The 18,303-nt window shown below is 37.5% G+C and overlaps 2 protein-coding genes across 2 annotated transcripts in view; both read right to left on the bottom strand.

Annotated features, from left to right (window-relative positions):
* Window positions 1–337: 337 nt before the first annotated feature.
* Window positions 338–2,858, bottom strand: LOC124641461. The gene is made up of 3 exons (XM_047179529.1): window positions 2,744–2,858; window positions 1,287–1,458; window positions 338–495 (listed from the first exon to the last, which is right to left on the bottom strand). Exons 1-3 carry the CDS (start codon window positions 2,753–2,755, stop codon window positions 365–367), a joined length of 315 nt encoding a protein of 104 aa, XP_047035485.1. The 5' UTR covers window positions 2,756–2,858; the 3' UTR covers window positions 338–364.
* Window positions 2,859–10,189: 7,331 nt separating this feature from the next.
* LOC124641637 (protein CBFA2T3) overlaps window positions 10,190–18,303 on the bottom strand; it is a 51,936-nt gene continuing 43,822 nt past the window's right edge. Inside the window, exons 7-12 of the mRNA XM_047179797.1 lie at window positions 15,591–15,763; window positions 14,041–14,226; window positions 13,600–13,724; window positions 13,023–13,172; window positions 12,529–12,636; window positions 10,190–12,159 (exon numbers count right to left, since the gene is read on the bottom strand). Of these exons, the coding sequence (XP_047035753.1) occupies window positions 11,905–12,159; window positions 12,529–12,636; window positions 13,023–13,172; window positions 13,600–13,724; window positions 14,041–14,226; window positions 15,591–15,763 (997 nt within the window). The 3' untranslated portion in view covers window positions 10,190–11,904. The remainder of the gene's footprint in view (window positions 12,160–12,528; window positions 12,637–13,022; window positions 13,173–13,599; window positions 13,725–14,040; window positions 14,227–15,590; window positions 15,764–18,303) is intronic.

Genomic DNA, 18,303 nt, shown 5'->3' with positions numbered 1-18,303 from the left:
AATAAATAAACTTTTTATGATAGCTGATATAAGCTGTGGTGTAAGCTTGTATCATAGTTTAAAGGTTTTCACCAAGAGAGGGCGCTGCTTTGAACAACGGATATACCCTTTCGTCAAGACAGGTAGATCAAAATGATGGGCTGCCTGCGGGATTGTTCGCGCGAGTTACCGCGGCCCTGGTACATAAAAGGCCTACGACGGAACACGACGGTTTTTAGTGAGTATGAGTCTGACACTCCCTCACCGCTGCTAACCCACAGCGGGAGGGGGTCATTTGATGATTTATGACGTTAAAAAAAAGTAGATCAAATGATTAGTCACAATAAAACTAGACAGATAAAAGTAGAATTTATTACAAAACTATTTATTTAAAGATTCTATACTGGCAATCTCCATTACATCCCTTCGGCACAACTCCTGGCTCCAGCTTGCAGATCTTGTTACCGCAGACGTACTCGCCCTTGCGGAGTTTCATTTCAAGGGGGATAGGTGGAGCTGTAATAAAAAATCAACTTTTTAGTTCTTACGAAATGAGGATGGGCAGAAATGTAAGGCGATTTATCTATTTACTTATTTAGTTTGTTAGAACTTATATGTATGTGAAATCTGCTCGGACCTTTATTTCCGCCGTGTTTCGGAAGCCATGTTAAACTGGTAGGTCCCAGCAGTCGTTACGAGTTGTCAGAAGCTAGGAAGTCTGACAACTCTTTTTACCACTTTTATCAACGGGTAGGTAGTTTCTTGCCCGAGCAAGTGGGTTGATGAGGTCAGATAGGCAATCCCTCCATGTAAAATACTCGTAATTATCCAGGTAAGACTGTAAGCCGACCCCAACGGGTAGGTATAGGACTGGGTAACTATGTTGAAGAGGTCACATAGGCACTTGCTCCTTGTAGAACACTAGACAGTGGAAGCGGGCTCCAACAAAGTTTGGATAAGGCTCGGGAGATAATGATACCTATCTATAAAGAAGGATACTGGAATAGCTATGAAGTGTTCCATCAAAGGTCAGACATAGAGGCTCTACACATTTTAAGCCTCATATATTGTAAGTAAGCACCTCAACAATCTTGGGAAAAGGAAAAAGATGGTCATGCTAACTAACTTTCAGACTCACCACATTTTGTAACTGTCCAACCAAATTGTAAGGGTGCAGGTTGCGGATCTAACGACTCGCGCATGTACCAAAGCAAGATACCCACCCACGTGCTTTTGTCATTTGCGCATGTTAACTTGCACTAGCTACATGCACCCTGTAGATGCATCCTAACTAAGAACTTGTATACCTGTGGCTGGTCTCCGTCCCTTGACTCCATCTTGTGGCCTCGGCCAGGGCGCGCGCTTCTCCCGCGCTCCGAACGTGTCGATCCTGGGCCGGTTGATGAGGATCTGCCGTCTGTCGGAGCGTTGGCGGATGGCTGTGCTGATGCAGACCAGGCATAGCAGCACGAGGATCAGCTGGGGATACAGAAATCATCGTCATCTTCCGAGCCTTTACCCAACTATGTTGGGGGTCGGCTTCCAGTCTCACCGGATGCAGCGAGTACCAGTGTTTTACAAGGCGCGACTGGCTATCTGTCCTCCTCAACCCAGTTACCCGGCCAACCCAATACCCCTTGCTAAGACTGGTGTCAGACTTAGGTAGGTACTGTTAAAAAATTACATTTTTGGTCACATTCATTTTGGCCATCATATATGGGCAGTTAGGTAGGTAGGTACTTATTACAGACTAGCTTCTGCCAGCGACTTCGTCAGCGTAGAATCGGACTTTGTGCAAAGAGAGGAAGAAATAATAATCACCAGCCTATCCAATTAACCAAATCTATGCGTACCTAGCATATTACTACTTAGCTTTAACAACTAAAGCTGAACACGCGACGGAAGCTTAAAAAATGGAGTAACTTCTCCCGTCTTCCCGACATTTCCCATCACTGCTCTGCTCCTATTGATCATAGCGTGATGAAAAGTATCCTACAACCGAGTAGTAGTACCGATATAGAGTATACAGAATGTTTGTGCCAAGTTTCATTAAAATCCGTCGAGTACTTAGTTTTTGTTTCCATAACGAACATACAGACAGACAGACAGAAAGACAGACAGTCAAAAATTTTACTGATTGCATTTTTTGCATCAGTATCGATCACTAAGCACTGATAGGATTGATTGGAAATATATTTAATATACAGAATTGACCTCTCTACAGATTTATTATAAGTACCCATAGATAAACTCAGCATGGCATAAAAAGGACTTAGATATTACGTGAATGGTAAATCTTACGGAGCGTGATAAACCTGATTCAGGAAGAGGTCTAAGACTCTTTAGTAATTTCTCGAGACTTTACTAGTCAAAATAAATTATATCGTTAGTGTATCTCAGGTTTCCACTACAAACTATTTGAAGCTCACTTGACTTGTCATATTCTGGGAATTGAATTCATGACTTCATAGTTAGTAGCAGAGCTTACGATCACTAGAAAAACTACAACTTAATTCACTCTTCTTAGCTTATTGTACAATTCGTAAGAATTGAATTTAAATAATAAACAACATAAGTAAACCACATTGAAATGAACCAAACTTCCTTGAACGAAAACATTTCAAACCCGTTTTCCGTAAATAAAGCGCGCACATTGTCATACACACAAACTTAAATATAAACATTAAAATAAAACAAAGAAGCAGAGAAAACCTACTTTAAACTTAGTAAAAAAAAAACAAATTAATTTCAATAAAGAACTTACCGTGATCTTCATTATTTAAAATATATGGGTATTAAATAGTAAAACACGTGTTCTGTCACAGAAGAGAAGTTCTAGACTGGTAGACTGGTCATATCACTTTGTGTTTACTAAGTGTTTGTCACAGAGTAGGTAAATGCGGTAGTCTAATGACTAATGCGTTTAATGATCAATCAAGTTTGTTGTGGTCGGAAATGTTTAATGAGGGCAATGTCCTAATGTGTAGGTTATTAACTGTTCTTATTTTTGCGTCTGCACTATTTATGCATTGACATTATTGCACTAAATGCAATTGCAACCGGGTGCGGGAAATTAAAATTTAAATAGTTTTAAGATCATTTACGTAAGTTAACATTAAGATATAAATTCGGGATAGTAATTTTCAATGTCATTGTATAACTCCGAAAGTATCTTTTTTCAATTCAAAACTAGGTAGATTTTCTTTCGTAACGTCGGCTGATATATAGCCCAAGCATACTTCGTTTCTTAATTAATGTAATAACTGACTTTAACTTAAAATAGTTTGATATTATCTAGATATAAAAACAAAAGACAAATGTAACAAAAGTTCACGATATATAAATACATAAATATTCCTGGCACCACTACTTCTATCTACTCTGTGGCCAACTCGAGGGGAACACAGAGTTCTGACTCATATTAATTTGAAAATGAATCACAGTTTCGCAGCACATGTCCTGTCACGCCGTCTGAGCGTTTGTTCAATTGTACTTATTAAACGAAATGTAAACACAATACTAAGTACCTGTAATAACATGGGAATACCAGGTCCTGATCTGAAAAATACCTAAGCTGAAGTTGCTGTGGTTCTGGAACAGAAAGACATCATGCTGGGGTTTTAGAGAAATCTAAAACCCCAGCATGATGTGAAAAGTTAGAGAATCTTTGCAACTCCACATCATGAGTGAGTTGCAACTTAATCTATATCTGCTAATATCATATAGGGGAAAACTTTGTTTGTCTGTAATGGATAAACGCAAAAACTTCTGGACCGATTTTAAAAATCCTTTCACCGTTAAAAATCTACATTATCTGCGAGTAACATAGGATATTATATTTTATCCCGATACGGGAGTGAGTCGTAACTTAATCTATGCTAATCTGTACTAATATTATAGAGAGGACAACTTTGTTTTTTGTTAGTAATGGATAAATTCAGAAACTAATGGACCGATTTTAAAAATTCATTCACCATTGGAAAGCTACATTATCTGCGAGTATATTATTGTATATATATTTTATCCCGGTACGGGCAGTAGTTTACACGGGATGCGGGAAAATCCGCGGGAATGATACAATAAAGGAAAAAATCTAGGACAGTAGTTATGATTATTATTATATTTTTGGTATTGACAAAGAAAACTTTCGGCTTATTGCATAGGTCATAGATATGCATAAGACATCATGTAGGCATGTAGCCACCTTTAGGCATGACGCATCTACCTAGAAACTTTCTACAAAATTTAAATACTTATATTGTACAAGTTTATAAGACGGAATTAACCAGTCAAAGACTATAATAACCAGTTCTTTGTCCGGAAGTAAGGAAATCCTCCTTGCTCACCAGGGCGATGATGTCAGACAAGCCTAAATATACTGCCTGCTTTTGTCGATGACGAAAACATTTGTAGGTAGGTATTTAATATATAAAGAAAATTAAAAGCTGATAGCAGCTACTCGTAATTATACCTAACTCATTTGTTTACTTTTAGGATTAGTCATTTTATTACTTGGTAGCATAGGTAATGCTTGCACTTTTGAATTTTAAAACACTTAAGTATTTAAATCAGGATGAAAGATGCATGATGTAGCCTTTACTTACAGAATCCTTCTTCTAATAAGTAGTAGCGAAGTAGATAAGAGTTTTCCAATCCGGTAATTATTTATTTATTTAGTATTTGCAATTCTAAAATATTCTACGAAGTTAAAATACCTACTTCTTTGTAAACTTTCCAGAATAAAGTATGGCTACTGTCAGTAAGTTAGTTTTCCTGGTTACGTTGCGTGTTAGGAAATAACCTTCCTTGGGGAAATTGGTGGGAAATCTCTTGTAGACTGTTCAATAATTATGTCAGTAGTCAGTCTTGTGATCGGGAATATTTCCTGGTTTAAAACTTTAGTATATCTTGTTAATATTTTTATATCAAGGAATATTACCAAATAAATAACTAGGTAACTACCTATGTATCATGTGATCTCCTCAAATCAGAACTGTAGTTCTTAAGATAAGCAAACGAAAAACGCTGTAAATAAAGCTTTTATAACACTAATAGTAGATAGATTCAATAATTAATTAAAAAATATATAATATCAAAGACAATATTTTCGTCAACAAGAAGAGATTATTTATGAGAATAGAACAAATTGCATAGTTGGCATTGATATAATAGTTGAAAAATTAAATTAAAAGCCATTACGAAGAAGTAAGTACCTTCCTGATAGTTCTTAATTCAATAATGACTCACTATCACAATCATAATCAAGCAAACAACCAATTTCCTCGACATGCCTCTCGAAAAATTTGCACGAGCCGGCACGAGACCACCATACGTAATGACAGGTGACAAGTTGAAGAGTTCAGAGCGACGCGACTGACGGCTGATGATTAAACCCCGAGTGGACACTGGACCCTGCTGGACACTGTGACGAGTAGGGCTACCAGGAATGTAAGAGTTGTATGGAAGAAACATATTTTTAATTTATTTATTTGTATCAGATTTCTAAGGAACATACAAAATACTTACTAGTTTTACACGTGTCCCGTAGGAACTACTGCCCGTACCGGGATAAAATATAGCCTGTGTTACTCGGGAAGAGTGTAGCTTTCCAGTGAAAGAATTTTTAAAGTCTCACTTAGTGATTTTTGGGTTTATCCATTACGAACAAAAAAGACATTTTACTTTTAAAATTTTAACACGCTTGTCTATGTATGTGAGACAATCTTGGAATCTTCATTTTACCCACTTCCCGGTCTTCGGTTAGGATGAAATTTTGCAATACATGACTAGCGTGTTTTATAGTTTTCAAACTATTATTTTTTTTTATTTTTAGTATACCTATCAATTAATTCTATCTTAATTTCCATTCATAAAACAAGTCACAAAACATTAGCTCACATTAAAAATCTGTCCGCCATCCCCCTAAACGCATATCCACCGCAATCATAAATGGAACTCAATCGCAGTGAGGTGCTTGTCATACGCGTTGCCATGACAACGCGTAATTACCGTCCCACTTCATCCCGTGATGGGCAGACACTAAGAGCTGGTAGGATGAAGCGTATGTAAAGGATTTGTACGGTACAACCTGTTTTTTTGAGTTTGGTTTTCTTTTTCAGTGTGTTGGCGTTTCGTTTCGATCATCTTTTTTTGTTCTTATTGTCTCTCCGGTTTCTGTAGACCAGATTAGGGTTGGTTTTGGACGGTAAGTTTTGACGTTTATTTTATGACACTCGTTCGAAAAACTACCATCTAAAATGAGATGAACTGGCCACTTAGTTTTGATGCTGAGTGTACTTTTTGGAATTCGTTTCTATTATAAAAATAATTTCAAAAAGACGCGAAAGTTTACATAATTGGAAAAGAATAAGGGTTTTGGCCTTGGTGTAGTTAATTAAGCTTGATCGCGGATAGTTAGGTACATTATTAACGATACCCCGTTAGGTTAGGTAACCCAGGTTAGGTTAGGTTTTAGAAATATTTTTAAATAATAAAACTTTGAAAAACTCATCCCACTAAATAGTTGCTGTCTGTTATACCTAAGCCTCTTTCAAAACAGTTGGTTATCCAGTGAAATATTAATTTCGTATGATGTCTCATGTCTTCTCAAAAACAGTAACATTTCAAAAGAAACCACAGAAACAGTAATACCGTTCTCAAAGCGGATTGGTCGCCGGCGGCTGACGTATTTCAAATTCCGAACAAAACCGCCACAACGTTGTCAGCGGCCGTGACGAGCGGACGTCTCGGCAACAGCTCAAATTGCTTCTGGCCATCCCTTTGTACAATAACAACAAAGATGCGTCAAATGTCATAATACTGTACAGTGTACACTAAAGCTTTGTAATCTTGGTATCAAAGAGTTGTCAGTTTTCACGAATATTTAAGATGTGACAGTTCTTTGGTCGAGCGCTCGGAGCGGTGTCTGTTACGATCGCTTTTTACCAAGATTTTGGTTAAAAGTAATTTTGGAGTTGTATGTTTTCGGTGCTTAATTAATAAAATGTGTGTCAGTTCAGGTCAGGTAAGGACGCCGGGATGCAGTAGATGCTGGTTGCTGAAGATCGAGCAAAGGCCATGCTTTGGGGAGGCCTTCGACACGACGTTAGTCAGTTTCGGATAAAATTACTTTAAATTCATGCAACAGTCAACTGTTATAAAATATCAAACAATGGCTTTTGCTGCGAAAGGTTTTTATAGTACACGACTGACGGTCTCTGACATTAAATTGTGACTTGACAGCCCCTTTTGCGAGAGTGACGTTGCTTGCAATCAAACTCAGGAGTGCTTTGTGACATTTACACATTTCGGCCTCCTTGCGTGGAGTGAAATCGGTGCATGTGGCTGGAGCAAGTTAACATGCGCTAGTCGCTGGACCCGCACGTTTTTAAAATGCATGTCACCTGCGCATGTGCCTCAACATGCGCAAGCTACTTGCACCGTGTAGATGCACCTTAAGTTTGTGTTACCTGGGAGCCTTCAATTCAAGAATAAATAGGCTACTTACTTACCTACCTACTTCCGAAAATCGTGCTCCATATTGATATCTGACCTTTTATCGGATGTAAGTACATATAAACAAGTGAAGACCGACCCCACAACAAAAACATTGAAATCAACTAGTGATTTGATAAAAAAGTACTCCGAAACATTGAATCTAGACGTGAAATACCTAGTTCCTAGCTGCGCAAAACCACCAAAGCTGTATGGGCTACCGAAGATACACAAACCTAATGCTCCACTACGACCAATAGTCAGCCAAATCGACTCACCAACCTACAGATTGGCTCAACATCTGGCTAAAGTACTTTCACCATTGAGAGGAAACACAGCAGCATATGTAAAGGACTCGTACCATTTTGTCAGTGAAATAAAACACCTACAACTAGCTGACAATGAAACTATGGTCAGTTTTGATGTTCAGTCATTGTTTACATGCTTACCCGTTGAAGACTGCATCAAGATTGTGTCTAAGAAACTAGCAGAGAATAACATGCCTACTGAATATGCTGAACTGTTAAAACATTGCCTAACATCTGGCTATTTACTGTGGAATAATCACTTCTACACGCAAGTGGATGGTGTAGCAATGGGCTCCCCAGTATCTCCCATTGTTGCTGATATCTTCATGGAGGATTTTGAGGAGCGAGCCCTGCAATCTGCACCCGTAACACCCAAATTCTACAAGCGGTACGTAGATGATACTTTCACAATACTACCATCTGACAAAGTCACAGCATTTTTAAATCATCTTAACTCCATAAACCCCAAAATTCAATTCACTATGGAGTCAGAGGCAAACAACTCCTTAGCTTTCTTAGATGTTTTGGTTATCCGTAACCCTAATAACACCTTGAGTCACACTGTGTATCGGAAGAAAACCCATACAGACAAATACCTTCATGGTGAGTCCCACCACCACCCAACACAGTTATCTACCGTTGGTAAATCATTGTTTCAGAGAGCACGTGGGATCTGCGATGAACAACACCTGGGTGCTGAGCTTCAACATGTTAAGCAAGTACTGCACGACAACAAGCTCCGAGTACCGCGCCCTCGTCGCAGAACCCGCGTGAAACCAGCCACAGTTGAGCGTCTACCTGCTGTTCTTCCATACATAAGAGGAGTCACAGACAAGATTGGCTACATCTTGAAGCGAGCTTCAATCAAAACCTACTTCAAGCCGCTGAAGAAGATTAGTCAATTCTTACCACCTGTCAAGTGTCACATACCTCTACAAGATGCGGGTGTATACAAGCTTGAATGTGATTGTGGTCTCTCTTACATAGGCCAAACTAAAAGAAGCATAGGGACCCGCGTAAAAGAACACATCGCCGATGTCAAACACCGCCGTTCCAGACAGTCAGCAGTTTGTGAACACACACTAGACAAGGCCCAGCATTACATCAGATTTGATAAACCACAAGTCCTTGCAAAAGAAAACCGATTCCTATCTAGGATGATTCGCGAGGCTATTGAAATTAAAAAACATCCAAATTTCAATAGAGAAGATGGCTGGGTCATACCACCTGCTTGGAATCCCATCATAGAAACTATTAAATCAAAATCCAAGCCTACAACTGCTCGACCTAAGGATACAGTGAGCTCGTTTTGCGTGAATCGGATTGTCAATAATAATTAACAAAATGTAGGGTAGCTGTTTGTAACTAATATATCAAGACGACCAACACCTTAGTCTGCCCGTGACCATGGATGCTGTAAAGGATCCGAAACGTCGGGATTAAATAATATAATATAACCGCGATAAAATCCGTAAAAAGTAGTTTTATTTAAATATCGTGCTCCATCTTCAACCACATCGCCACTTGCCATCAAGTAACATAGGTATCAAACGTCAAATCAATAAAAAAAGGATATTTCATTTGCAGCCAGTTAGAATGATCAGCATGCATGCTAATTCTTTATTCTGTCACGGGAATTCTGATTTGTAACACAATCAATTAAATAGTCTTATAGATTGTAGAGCACGGGGCTATTATCCGATATTATAATTTAGTTACGTGGAACGAACAGTCGTGCTATTATTTCCACGATGACTGAAATTATGCATAAACGCTATCAACCACGCCTCTTAATTTAGCATAATTATTAACAATACACTTTGTACGTGTTTTATAAATAGGGACTTACTAAGACAATTTATGATGTCAGTATTCCAAGGAACAGATTTTAAAGGCTCTAATAATATAACTGGTCATGTAGTTGAAATTTTGTCATTTTGTTTTGTTCAGAAGTTGTAAAATGAATACTCGTCATGTTAGGTGATAAATTTCCTTTTTGTGGCTATTTTTATAAACTTACTCAGTATTATTTCCTCTTTTAGGGAAGGGGACTTTTTTGTTTCGGTAGATCGTATTTATTGTTGCCAATACTAGGTACGAATATTATTAATTCGATCGAATAGCTTGGTGATAAAGTTAAGACTTCTAGGCAATTTTGTCTACTAATAGATACTTGTTATTCCTAAAGTGAGTTACAGACTTGTTATACTTACTGAACTTACTGCTCGTCAAATTCGTATTTTTGAAAAACACTGAAAGTATCGATCAGAATGTGATGAAATTTTGTATCATTCTGTATGCCACTGTTTACTTGGCAATGGTAAACAGATGACTTAGTAGTAAACTGAATACGCTCCTATTTTTTTAGGTATCAACTGGGGCAGGAATGAAAACAAAACAACAGAAGCAATTTCTAACACTTTTTTATTTCATCAATAAAGACGCAAATACGCAATGATTCATTTTGAACTTAAAACAGTACTTTACTAAACCTTAATAATTATTAAATTCGAAATTTTATACACGAATTATTATTAATATTGCACTTTATTACACAAGGAAATAATTGTTATTTAATTATTAATAGGTACATAAACGTGTTTGTAGTAGATATGTATTGGCTAAGTATGGAGTCTAGATAAATTGTTTAATGGAACAAATCTACACGGTGACTTTCTCAGACATATTTCGTCGTACCACAAACACTTGTAAACGTCTGTTGAACACTTGTCTAAAAAAATGACAAATTATGACGTTGAAAGAAGGTCTGTTTTGCAGCCACACTGTTTTTAGACAAGTGTTTGACACATGTTTAAGTTTTTGTGGTAAGACGGTTTGTCTTTAATTTTGACAGCATCCATTGCTTAGTTGTAATAGTTACATAGATATATTAGCCAAAGGAATAGAGCAATGAATTATCTGTCAAAATCAAAGACATGATTATTGTGTGACAAGGAAGGAACATTAGAAGACAATATTGTGTGCTATTTAAATATTGATAAGTGCTGACAGTTTGATTCAAGTATTAAACATTTATTTTCTAATAATTATATTGTATTGTACAAAATTTTGATAATTTATACATAATCCATCGTTTTTATCGCATAATAAATACATGATCATACAATCGTATACGTAACTTACATTATTTTTTATTGAGATTTAAATATTTATTTTAATAATTTACAAGTGATCATGTATTTATGATGTCGATAGTACTTTTAACTTTGAAATTAATAAGTATGTAAAGTATATCTCACTGAAAAAATAATTTATTATGTATATGCTCAAAGAAAATAACCACAGATAATTTATACAAAATTCAAATACGTAATTATGTAATAATACCTAAACATTGATAATGCATCACAACTCTTTTCAAAATTAAATTGCATTTTAATACAGTGTTTTTTTCTGTATTGCATTTCTAATTTAATTAATTTATTTATTTATTTAACAGTTTATGTACACGTAAAAACACAGACAGGAATAAATTATATAAAAAAAAATATTTATAGTAATGTTATTAATAATAATTTCTGTAATTTATAATAGGTTCATTTGGTACAAATAATCTTTTTCAATTAATTAATTTTAGAAACTAAAGTAAAGAAAATGTATATATTATATTTTAAATAATTTTCCTGTTCGACCAGCCAGATTCAAAGAATTGTTAAGTTAAATTGTATAAATAATTAATTAATTGTAATTAGTGGGAAAGGTAGAGGAAAAATAACAATTACAAACCTACTTACAATTTAAGATTAATAAATAACTACATCTTACAAACTATTCTTTGGTATACCTTTCGTTTATTTACACATTCATTATTTATTATTTGTTTAAACTAAATCATAAAATTATAATTTATACAAAACAAAAATGAGGAACTTTCAAATTATAGAAAAAAATATCTGCTATACAAAATAACAAAAGAGGTAATACAAAATTTTATTTACAATAAAAAAAAACTTCACACGGCAGAGCACAGCCAAGTCCGAAAAAAAAATCAACAAAATATTATTTTCAAATAAAGAACATTTCTAAAAATGGCGGCACGAATTTACCGTCGGACCTTCCTAGGGAACCTTACACTGCTGACAAAGGGTTCCTTGTTCAGTCGTCATTTCTTTCCTATGCCGATCAACCCTTGCGCTGTCGACAACGACGCTAGGGTTATACGATCCGTCCTCTCTTGGTTGTTCAGCAACCGCTCCGCAGAGTTCAGGGTGGTTAGTGAGAGTCGCGCGTCGGGGGCTGGGGCTGTGCTCGTGGCTATGGGGGTCGTGGCTCGTGTGAGTGGCTTCGGTAAAGAGGGCTGCGTGGCTGGTGGGGATGTTCGCAGCCCTGTTGGTTTTTGGTCGCGGCCGCTGCATACCTGTTGGTTGGAGATTTTGTTAGTACTCGTAGCATAGTAATTTACAGATCTATCTATAACGTATAGGTACGTTTTATGTCTTTACTGAAACGCCTCGTGTCTTTAAGTTGAGTTTAAAAGTGTCAATAATATGACTTTTTATGGGAAATCATCAAATGATTCCCGATGAATCCCGCCGTTAAAACCCATCATGTTCCTTCTTAGGCCGTTTAAGTGAAAGGGCCATGGTAACTCTTTCAAACAATCCCGCAGTACATAACTATATATGTACGTTTTACGTCTTTACTGAAACGACCTGGGACTTTAAGTTGAATTTAAAAGGGAGTGTCAATAGATAAGGCTGAAGAAGAAGATGAAGTAGTGGATTACCTGATGATGGTTCTCCCAGTCCTTATGCTGACAGAATGCGCCGCAGTACCGCGCCGCGTTGCAGCCCGAGCACGTCTCCTGCGCCTTGCGACCGCAGTTCCAGCAGCACTGGGGAAAAACATTTCTTAGACTAGGAAGCCGACCCCAAGATAACGATTTCTTCAAATCTTACCAACACATGTTTTACGAGGGAGTTCGTTACGCCCCACTTCATTTTCCCAGAAAAAATTACATACATTATGTTTTTGGGGGCTATCTCATGTAATATAAGCACATGGCATGCACTGTCTGTATGAACATGTACGCATATTACTTTGGGACAGCATGGTTACATCCATACATATCCACAGACTTAATAAGAGTGACAAAATGGTCATGTTGACAAAAGTAACCAGTGCGACATATGTCTTAGACTTATTAATAGTGCTGTTTTCCTGCTTTGGATAAATGCATTTTGATTCGGATGAAAGATCAATGTTATAACTACTACTTACATTCTGCTGCGCGCTGGCGGTGGGCGAGAGGTCGCGGCCGGGTGGCGGCGAGTGTCGCGGCTTGCTGCGCTCGGCCGCCACCAGCTCCAGCGCCTTCGACTCGGCCGCGCCCACTGCGCGCTGCAGCTCCAGGAGCGCTTGACGTTTCACCTAGATAGACATATTAAACTCATGTAATCGGCCAAAATTGGGGGTTTTTGACGCAGTAGCAGTGGTCATTCATTCAGGAAGGTTTAGCTTGTCCGTGGGCTTATCTTGGGACTATCTTGGGATTACCAAAAGAACTAGCTTTTGCCAACGGTTTCACCCGCTTCCTAATGGAACTACTTTTCGCAACCGGATAAAATGGCCATATGTTATCCAGCTACGTTACTAAGCACTAACAAAGTTACACATATTCAGACATTACAAACAAACAAATCACCTTTATAATGTTAATGCGATGATGTGGTAACTCAAAGTCGAATTCTCGTTCCACAGAAATTACCTGGCTATTTCTCCTTAGCAACTGTATTGTAATGTTATTATATTAATTATGTCTGATGTTATGTATTATGTCTGTATAATGTCTTCGTACCTGATTGACAGCATCCTCAGCTCGTCTCCGCACCTCGGCGACTCTCTCCTCGGTCTGGCGCACGGCAGTCGCCATGATCTCGCTCGCAGCGCGCTTTATGTCATTACTCTCTGTTGGTTCCACACCTAAAACAGGCCAGTCGATGGTCAGAATACTTACTGAATACGTAAACTAAGAACAAAGATAATTGACCTTTCAGAGTAACATTTAAATTATTTATTTTAGTAAATTCTAAAGGTAACGTTTTTCCAATAATAATATATAAATGTACAAAAAACAATTAATTCATTGCTAGCTAAATACTCATAATAACTATGTACGTATGTTTCGATATTCCGAAAACAAAAACAATATTGAATCATTTACAGAAATTCTACAATGCAAATACTTATTGAACCTGTTATTTCACTACCGTGCCCCCACATCCTTCACAATACACACCTCTCTGCTGCAGAATAGCCAGCGCCCTCTTAGTCTTCTCCACCATGCTGAGGATGCAGTTCAGCATGGTGTTGATGTTCTTCCACTCGTCATCAGTCTTCAGCGGGCCGGGGGGCGCAGCACCCAGCACGCGGGGCTCCGCGAACCCGGCGTTCATTGAGGACACGTCACGGACTGATATGCCGCCTAGAGAATTTCAATATGTAGAATTAGTATAAAAAAAGTGCATCGGAGAGCACGTTAATGTTCACGTTAGTGTCAACGTTAATGTAATGAATTGATGATGATGATGTCCTCCTAGCTGATTATACATCATTTGTATAATCAGCTAGGAGGACATATGAATGAGTTCATAGGGGCAGTACATATTATTATAGTATTGTGGGTCAGCGCTGAAAACCAGCGCTGTTGTCTCGTGCCTGCGTGTGCGAGACACAGCATTATGCTGAGCGCTGCCCCTTTTCACGCATAAGTGACGCAGCTGCAGCGCTTTTCTTTTTTGTTTCACTGTTTGTTTTGTCCATTGTTTTATATGTTTGTATTTGTGTGTGTTTGTTTTCTGCGTCATTTGTGTGTTAAATAAATGGTTTTCTTTCTTTCTTTACATAAGAGAATGTATAACAGTATATAAGATAATACATAAGACAGTACATAAACCGGTATATACGACGGTACATCAGACAGTACATGAGACGGTACATAATAAAATACATAAGACAGTACATAAGACGGTACATAAGATAGTACATAAGATAGTACATAATATAATACATATTACGGTACATAAGACGGAACATAAGACAGTACATTAGACAGTACATAAAACAGTACATAAGATGGTACATACAACATTACATAAGATAGTACATAAGACGGTACATCAGACGGTACATAAGGTGGAACATAAGACAATACACAAGACGGTACATAAGACAGTACATAAGACAGTACATAAGACAGTACATAAGACGGTACATAAGACAGTACATAAGACGGTATATAAGACAGTAAATAAGACGGTACATAAGACAGTACATAAGACGGTATATGAGACAGTACATAAGACAGTAGATAAGACGGTACATAAGACAGTACCTAAGACGGTACATAACACGGTACTTAAGACAGTAGGTATATACGACGGTACATAAGACAGTTCATAGACAGTAATGGCGTCCACGCCGATTTCGCCGATTTCGGCCACGGCGGCTGGTATTTTGTCCATATTTTTTAAGTAATTCATAATACTTAAGATCTCTGTTAGTAATCTTATTTTAACGTATGCAATGAGATCCAATGCCTCCATATGGGACTTTCAACCCTACAAGCTAAGCATAATAATATAAAGAGATCAGCCAGCTGCGCAGGACATTATAGTGCACGAGCATTTGCGCAGACACAAGTGCACTCCCTATTCCTTCACTCTCATAACCCGATGGGACGGCAATTCAACACGACCAGAGAGAGATCAGGCGCAGGACCGACATTAACGTGCTCTCCGCTGTACATTAGCCGGTACATAAGACAGTACATAAGGTAACTCAACTCACCATCTCTCCTCTCGTACCCCTCTTGTCCGTGGTAATGATAATGTCCGTAGTCAAACAGACTGGCGTTGCTAGGCAACGGGTAGAGGAATGGTGATGGGTTCAGTAACAGCGAGCGCTTGGCTTGAGGTGGATACTCTTCGTGGGTACCGTTTGTAGTGCCTGGCTCGTAGAACCTGAGGGAAAAAGGGGGGGTATTTATTTGTGTAGTGTGTGTACACAGATGTTACAAAAAAGAAATAGAACATTACAAGTTTAATGGCACTGGTTTTTCTTCAAAATCTTTTCCAGAAGGATCTTTATGGGTGATTGTTGATCTTTAAAAAAATCATTCAATTTTAAGGCATCCGTTATCCACGTACAAGAAAAGTTGTTATGAAGATAGAGGTGAGGTTCAAGTCATCGACAGTATTTTTTACAATTAAAATACCATTTTTCCACTGGCTAATCCAAATATTTTTTTTTCCTATTCCATTCCTAAGCATTATTAGCTAACAAAGCTTTGTTTGAGATCTTCCTCAAACTATTAAAAAATAAATAAACAGATGAGAACCATTTCCAGGAAATTGAAGCTCAAAGTTTGTATATCCCGCCCGAATTAATTATAAAACAAATCAGAGCATTCGGTATCAGGCTGTTAGAAAGCGAACAATACTATTATCATGGACTATTATTAATAATAAATTAATAATACGAGCGAATGAACTAGAAAATAAAGACAATACAAAACTTGGAACAAACGCGCTCCGTTCATAAATTAGTTGGTGGCACGAGGCATGAGCGGTAGCGATTAAATCAAAGCTAATCTCAGAAATTACGGAATTTTAGGTAAAAAATCCTTTTGATTACGAAGGCGAGATATCGATAATTCGTCATTCAATATCAGCATTCGCTTTCGGTTCGAATAAAATATTCGTAAAATGTATGTTTCAGTCATTACTTTTTTGCTATCGGTTATGCTGCAGTATAAAAGTAATTAATTAACTTCATCCTCTCAGAATTTAGGTAAACTATATTTAATTGTAATCCAGGATTCTTCATACAATATACATACATTTCTAAAACACATGTAGTTCATGTAGTCTTAATAAATCAAATAAAAATTTGTAAAATATTTAGACTTGTTGATTTCAATAATACAAACTCCAGCAATAAAACCAACATTTCGCTTACCCCGCCTCCATTGCGTCATAGCTTAGAGCGCGCGTGTTCGGGACGGCAAACAAGGCGAGCTGGGCACGCAATGCAATCGATGCTATAAATAATAATCGGAACAACAGACGCTGGTACACAAGCTGTGTGGAGCGGGAGCGAGTTACGAGTAACTAACACAATAACTTTGTGGAATTAATATTTAAAATAAATATTTTATTGTAAGTTGGGATAGGATGTGAATTTGATGTTCTTATATTGTGTGAAAGAAAAGGCCTAAACATGAATTGCACGCACGATTCAAGAGTAATTAATTAATTGGGACAGAATACGTACCTATTTAAGTGTATTACAACAATATGACGAAAATCAAAGCATCTATCGAATATTAATTTGTACCCAGACAGTTGTAGACATTTTTTATTATAGTTCATGAAAATGTTTGAGGTTAGGCTCTATTTGAGTAAACATAATAGCTTAATTACTTATTATCTAATGACCAGCAGCATTTAATAAAAATAGGTAAGGAAGTACAACAGCCACATAAATGTCAGCTTCAAGTTTTTACTACGAACTTTCACGTCCAATTTTCATAGTAAACAGTAGTTTGTCGCTGGATTTGGGACCCCGCTACCGCCTATCCCCAACACCACACCCCCTGGGGTCGCGCCAGCGTTTGATTCGTACAGCCGTGTCGCGCGCTGTCGTCCCCACACTAAAGTGATCTATACGTTACGCCTACCAGTTTTTGGCTATTCATTATTGCACTTATAAGCGAATTGGCAGCCGCATTATTGTGGGAAAACTTCTCTATTTATTTGTGAGAAGTAGGATATTAATTAGTGTAGGAAGTTAGGAAATTACTTTGTAAGGTTAAAGGTTGATATGCCAAAATTTAGGAACATTGCGTAGGTACAGGTCTAGGCTGCGTCTTATTCATCCATTTATATGCATCATAATTATGCAAAAGTTGTGTGTGTTTTTTAATTGTGTCTTCAAGAGCATACGGTTAAATGGATATTGATGAAACGTCTTCAAGCGCAAACGACAGAACGATTCAATGAAACTTGAAAGCAATATAGCTCGTACATCAGAATAACATGCTGCTTATTTACCATCCGACTGAGAGAAATAGTCCCCTAAAGAAAACGCTGTTACTCTCTTCCTTTTCGAATAAAAATACCTTAATTTATACATCCTCCAATGTCTAGACGCTCACAAATCCACGTAGCACATCTTTCCAAACTACAATAACAAGCTGCCATATATCAGAAGTTAGCAAAGAGTAATTTTGTACGCAACATGTGTTTGGCGCCAACTAACGCCGACTGTTTACTGCGAGCAATTAGGCGACAATCAAACTTAACCAGCTGCGGCTAATGGTATGCCAGGCACCAGCTTGATCTTGAAAACTTTGTTTATACGACTATAATAAATATGGGAGAAATTCTATACTTTTACGGTGTTATTGGAAGTAGTAAGCTAGTGTTTTGTAGCTGGGATTGTTATTTTTCGTTTTACTGTAATTTTGTTGTAGCTTTATTTCGTAATGAAGTTATTTCAA

The sequence above is a fragment of the Helicoverpa zea genome, chromosome 22 (genome assembly GCF_022581195.2).
Source record: "Helicoverpa zea isolate HzStark_Cry1AcR chromosome 22, ilHelZeax1.1, whole genome shotgun sequence".
NCBI lineage: Eukaryota > Metazoa > Arthropoda > Insecta > Lepidoptera > Noctuidae > Helicoverpa > Helicoverpa zea.
This window is presented reverse-complemented; position numbering and strand designations above follow the sequence as displayed.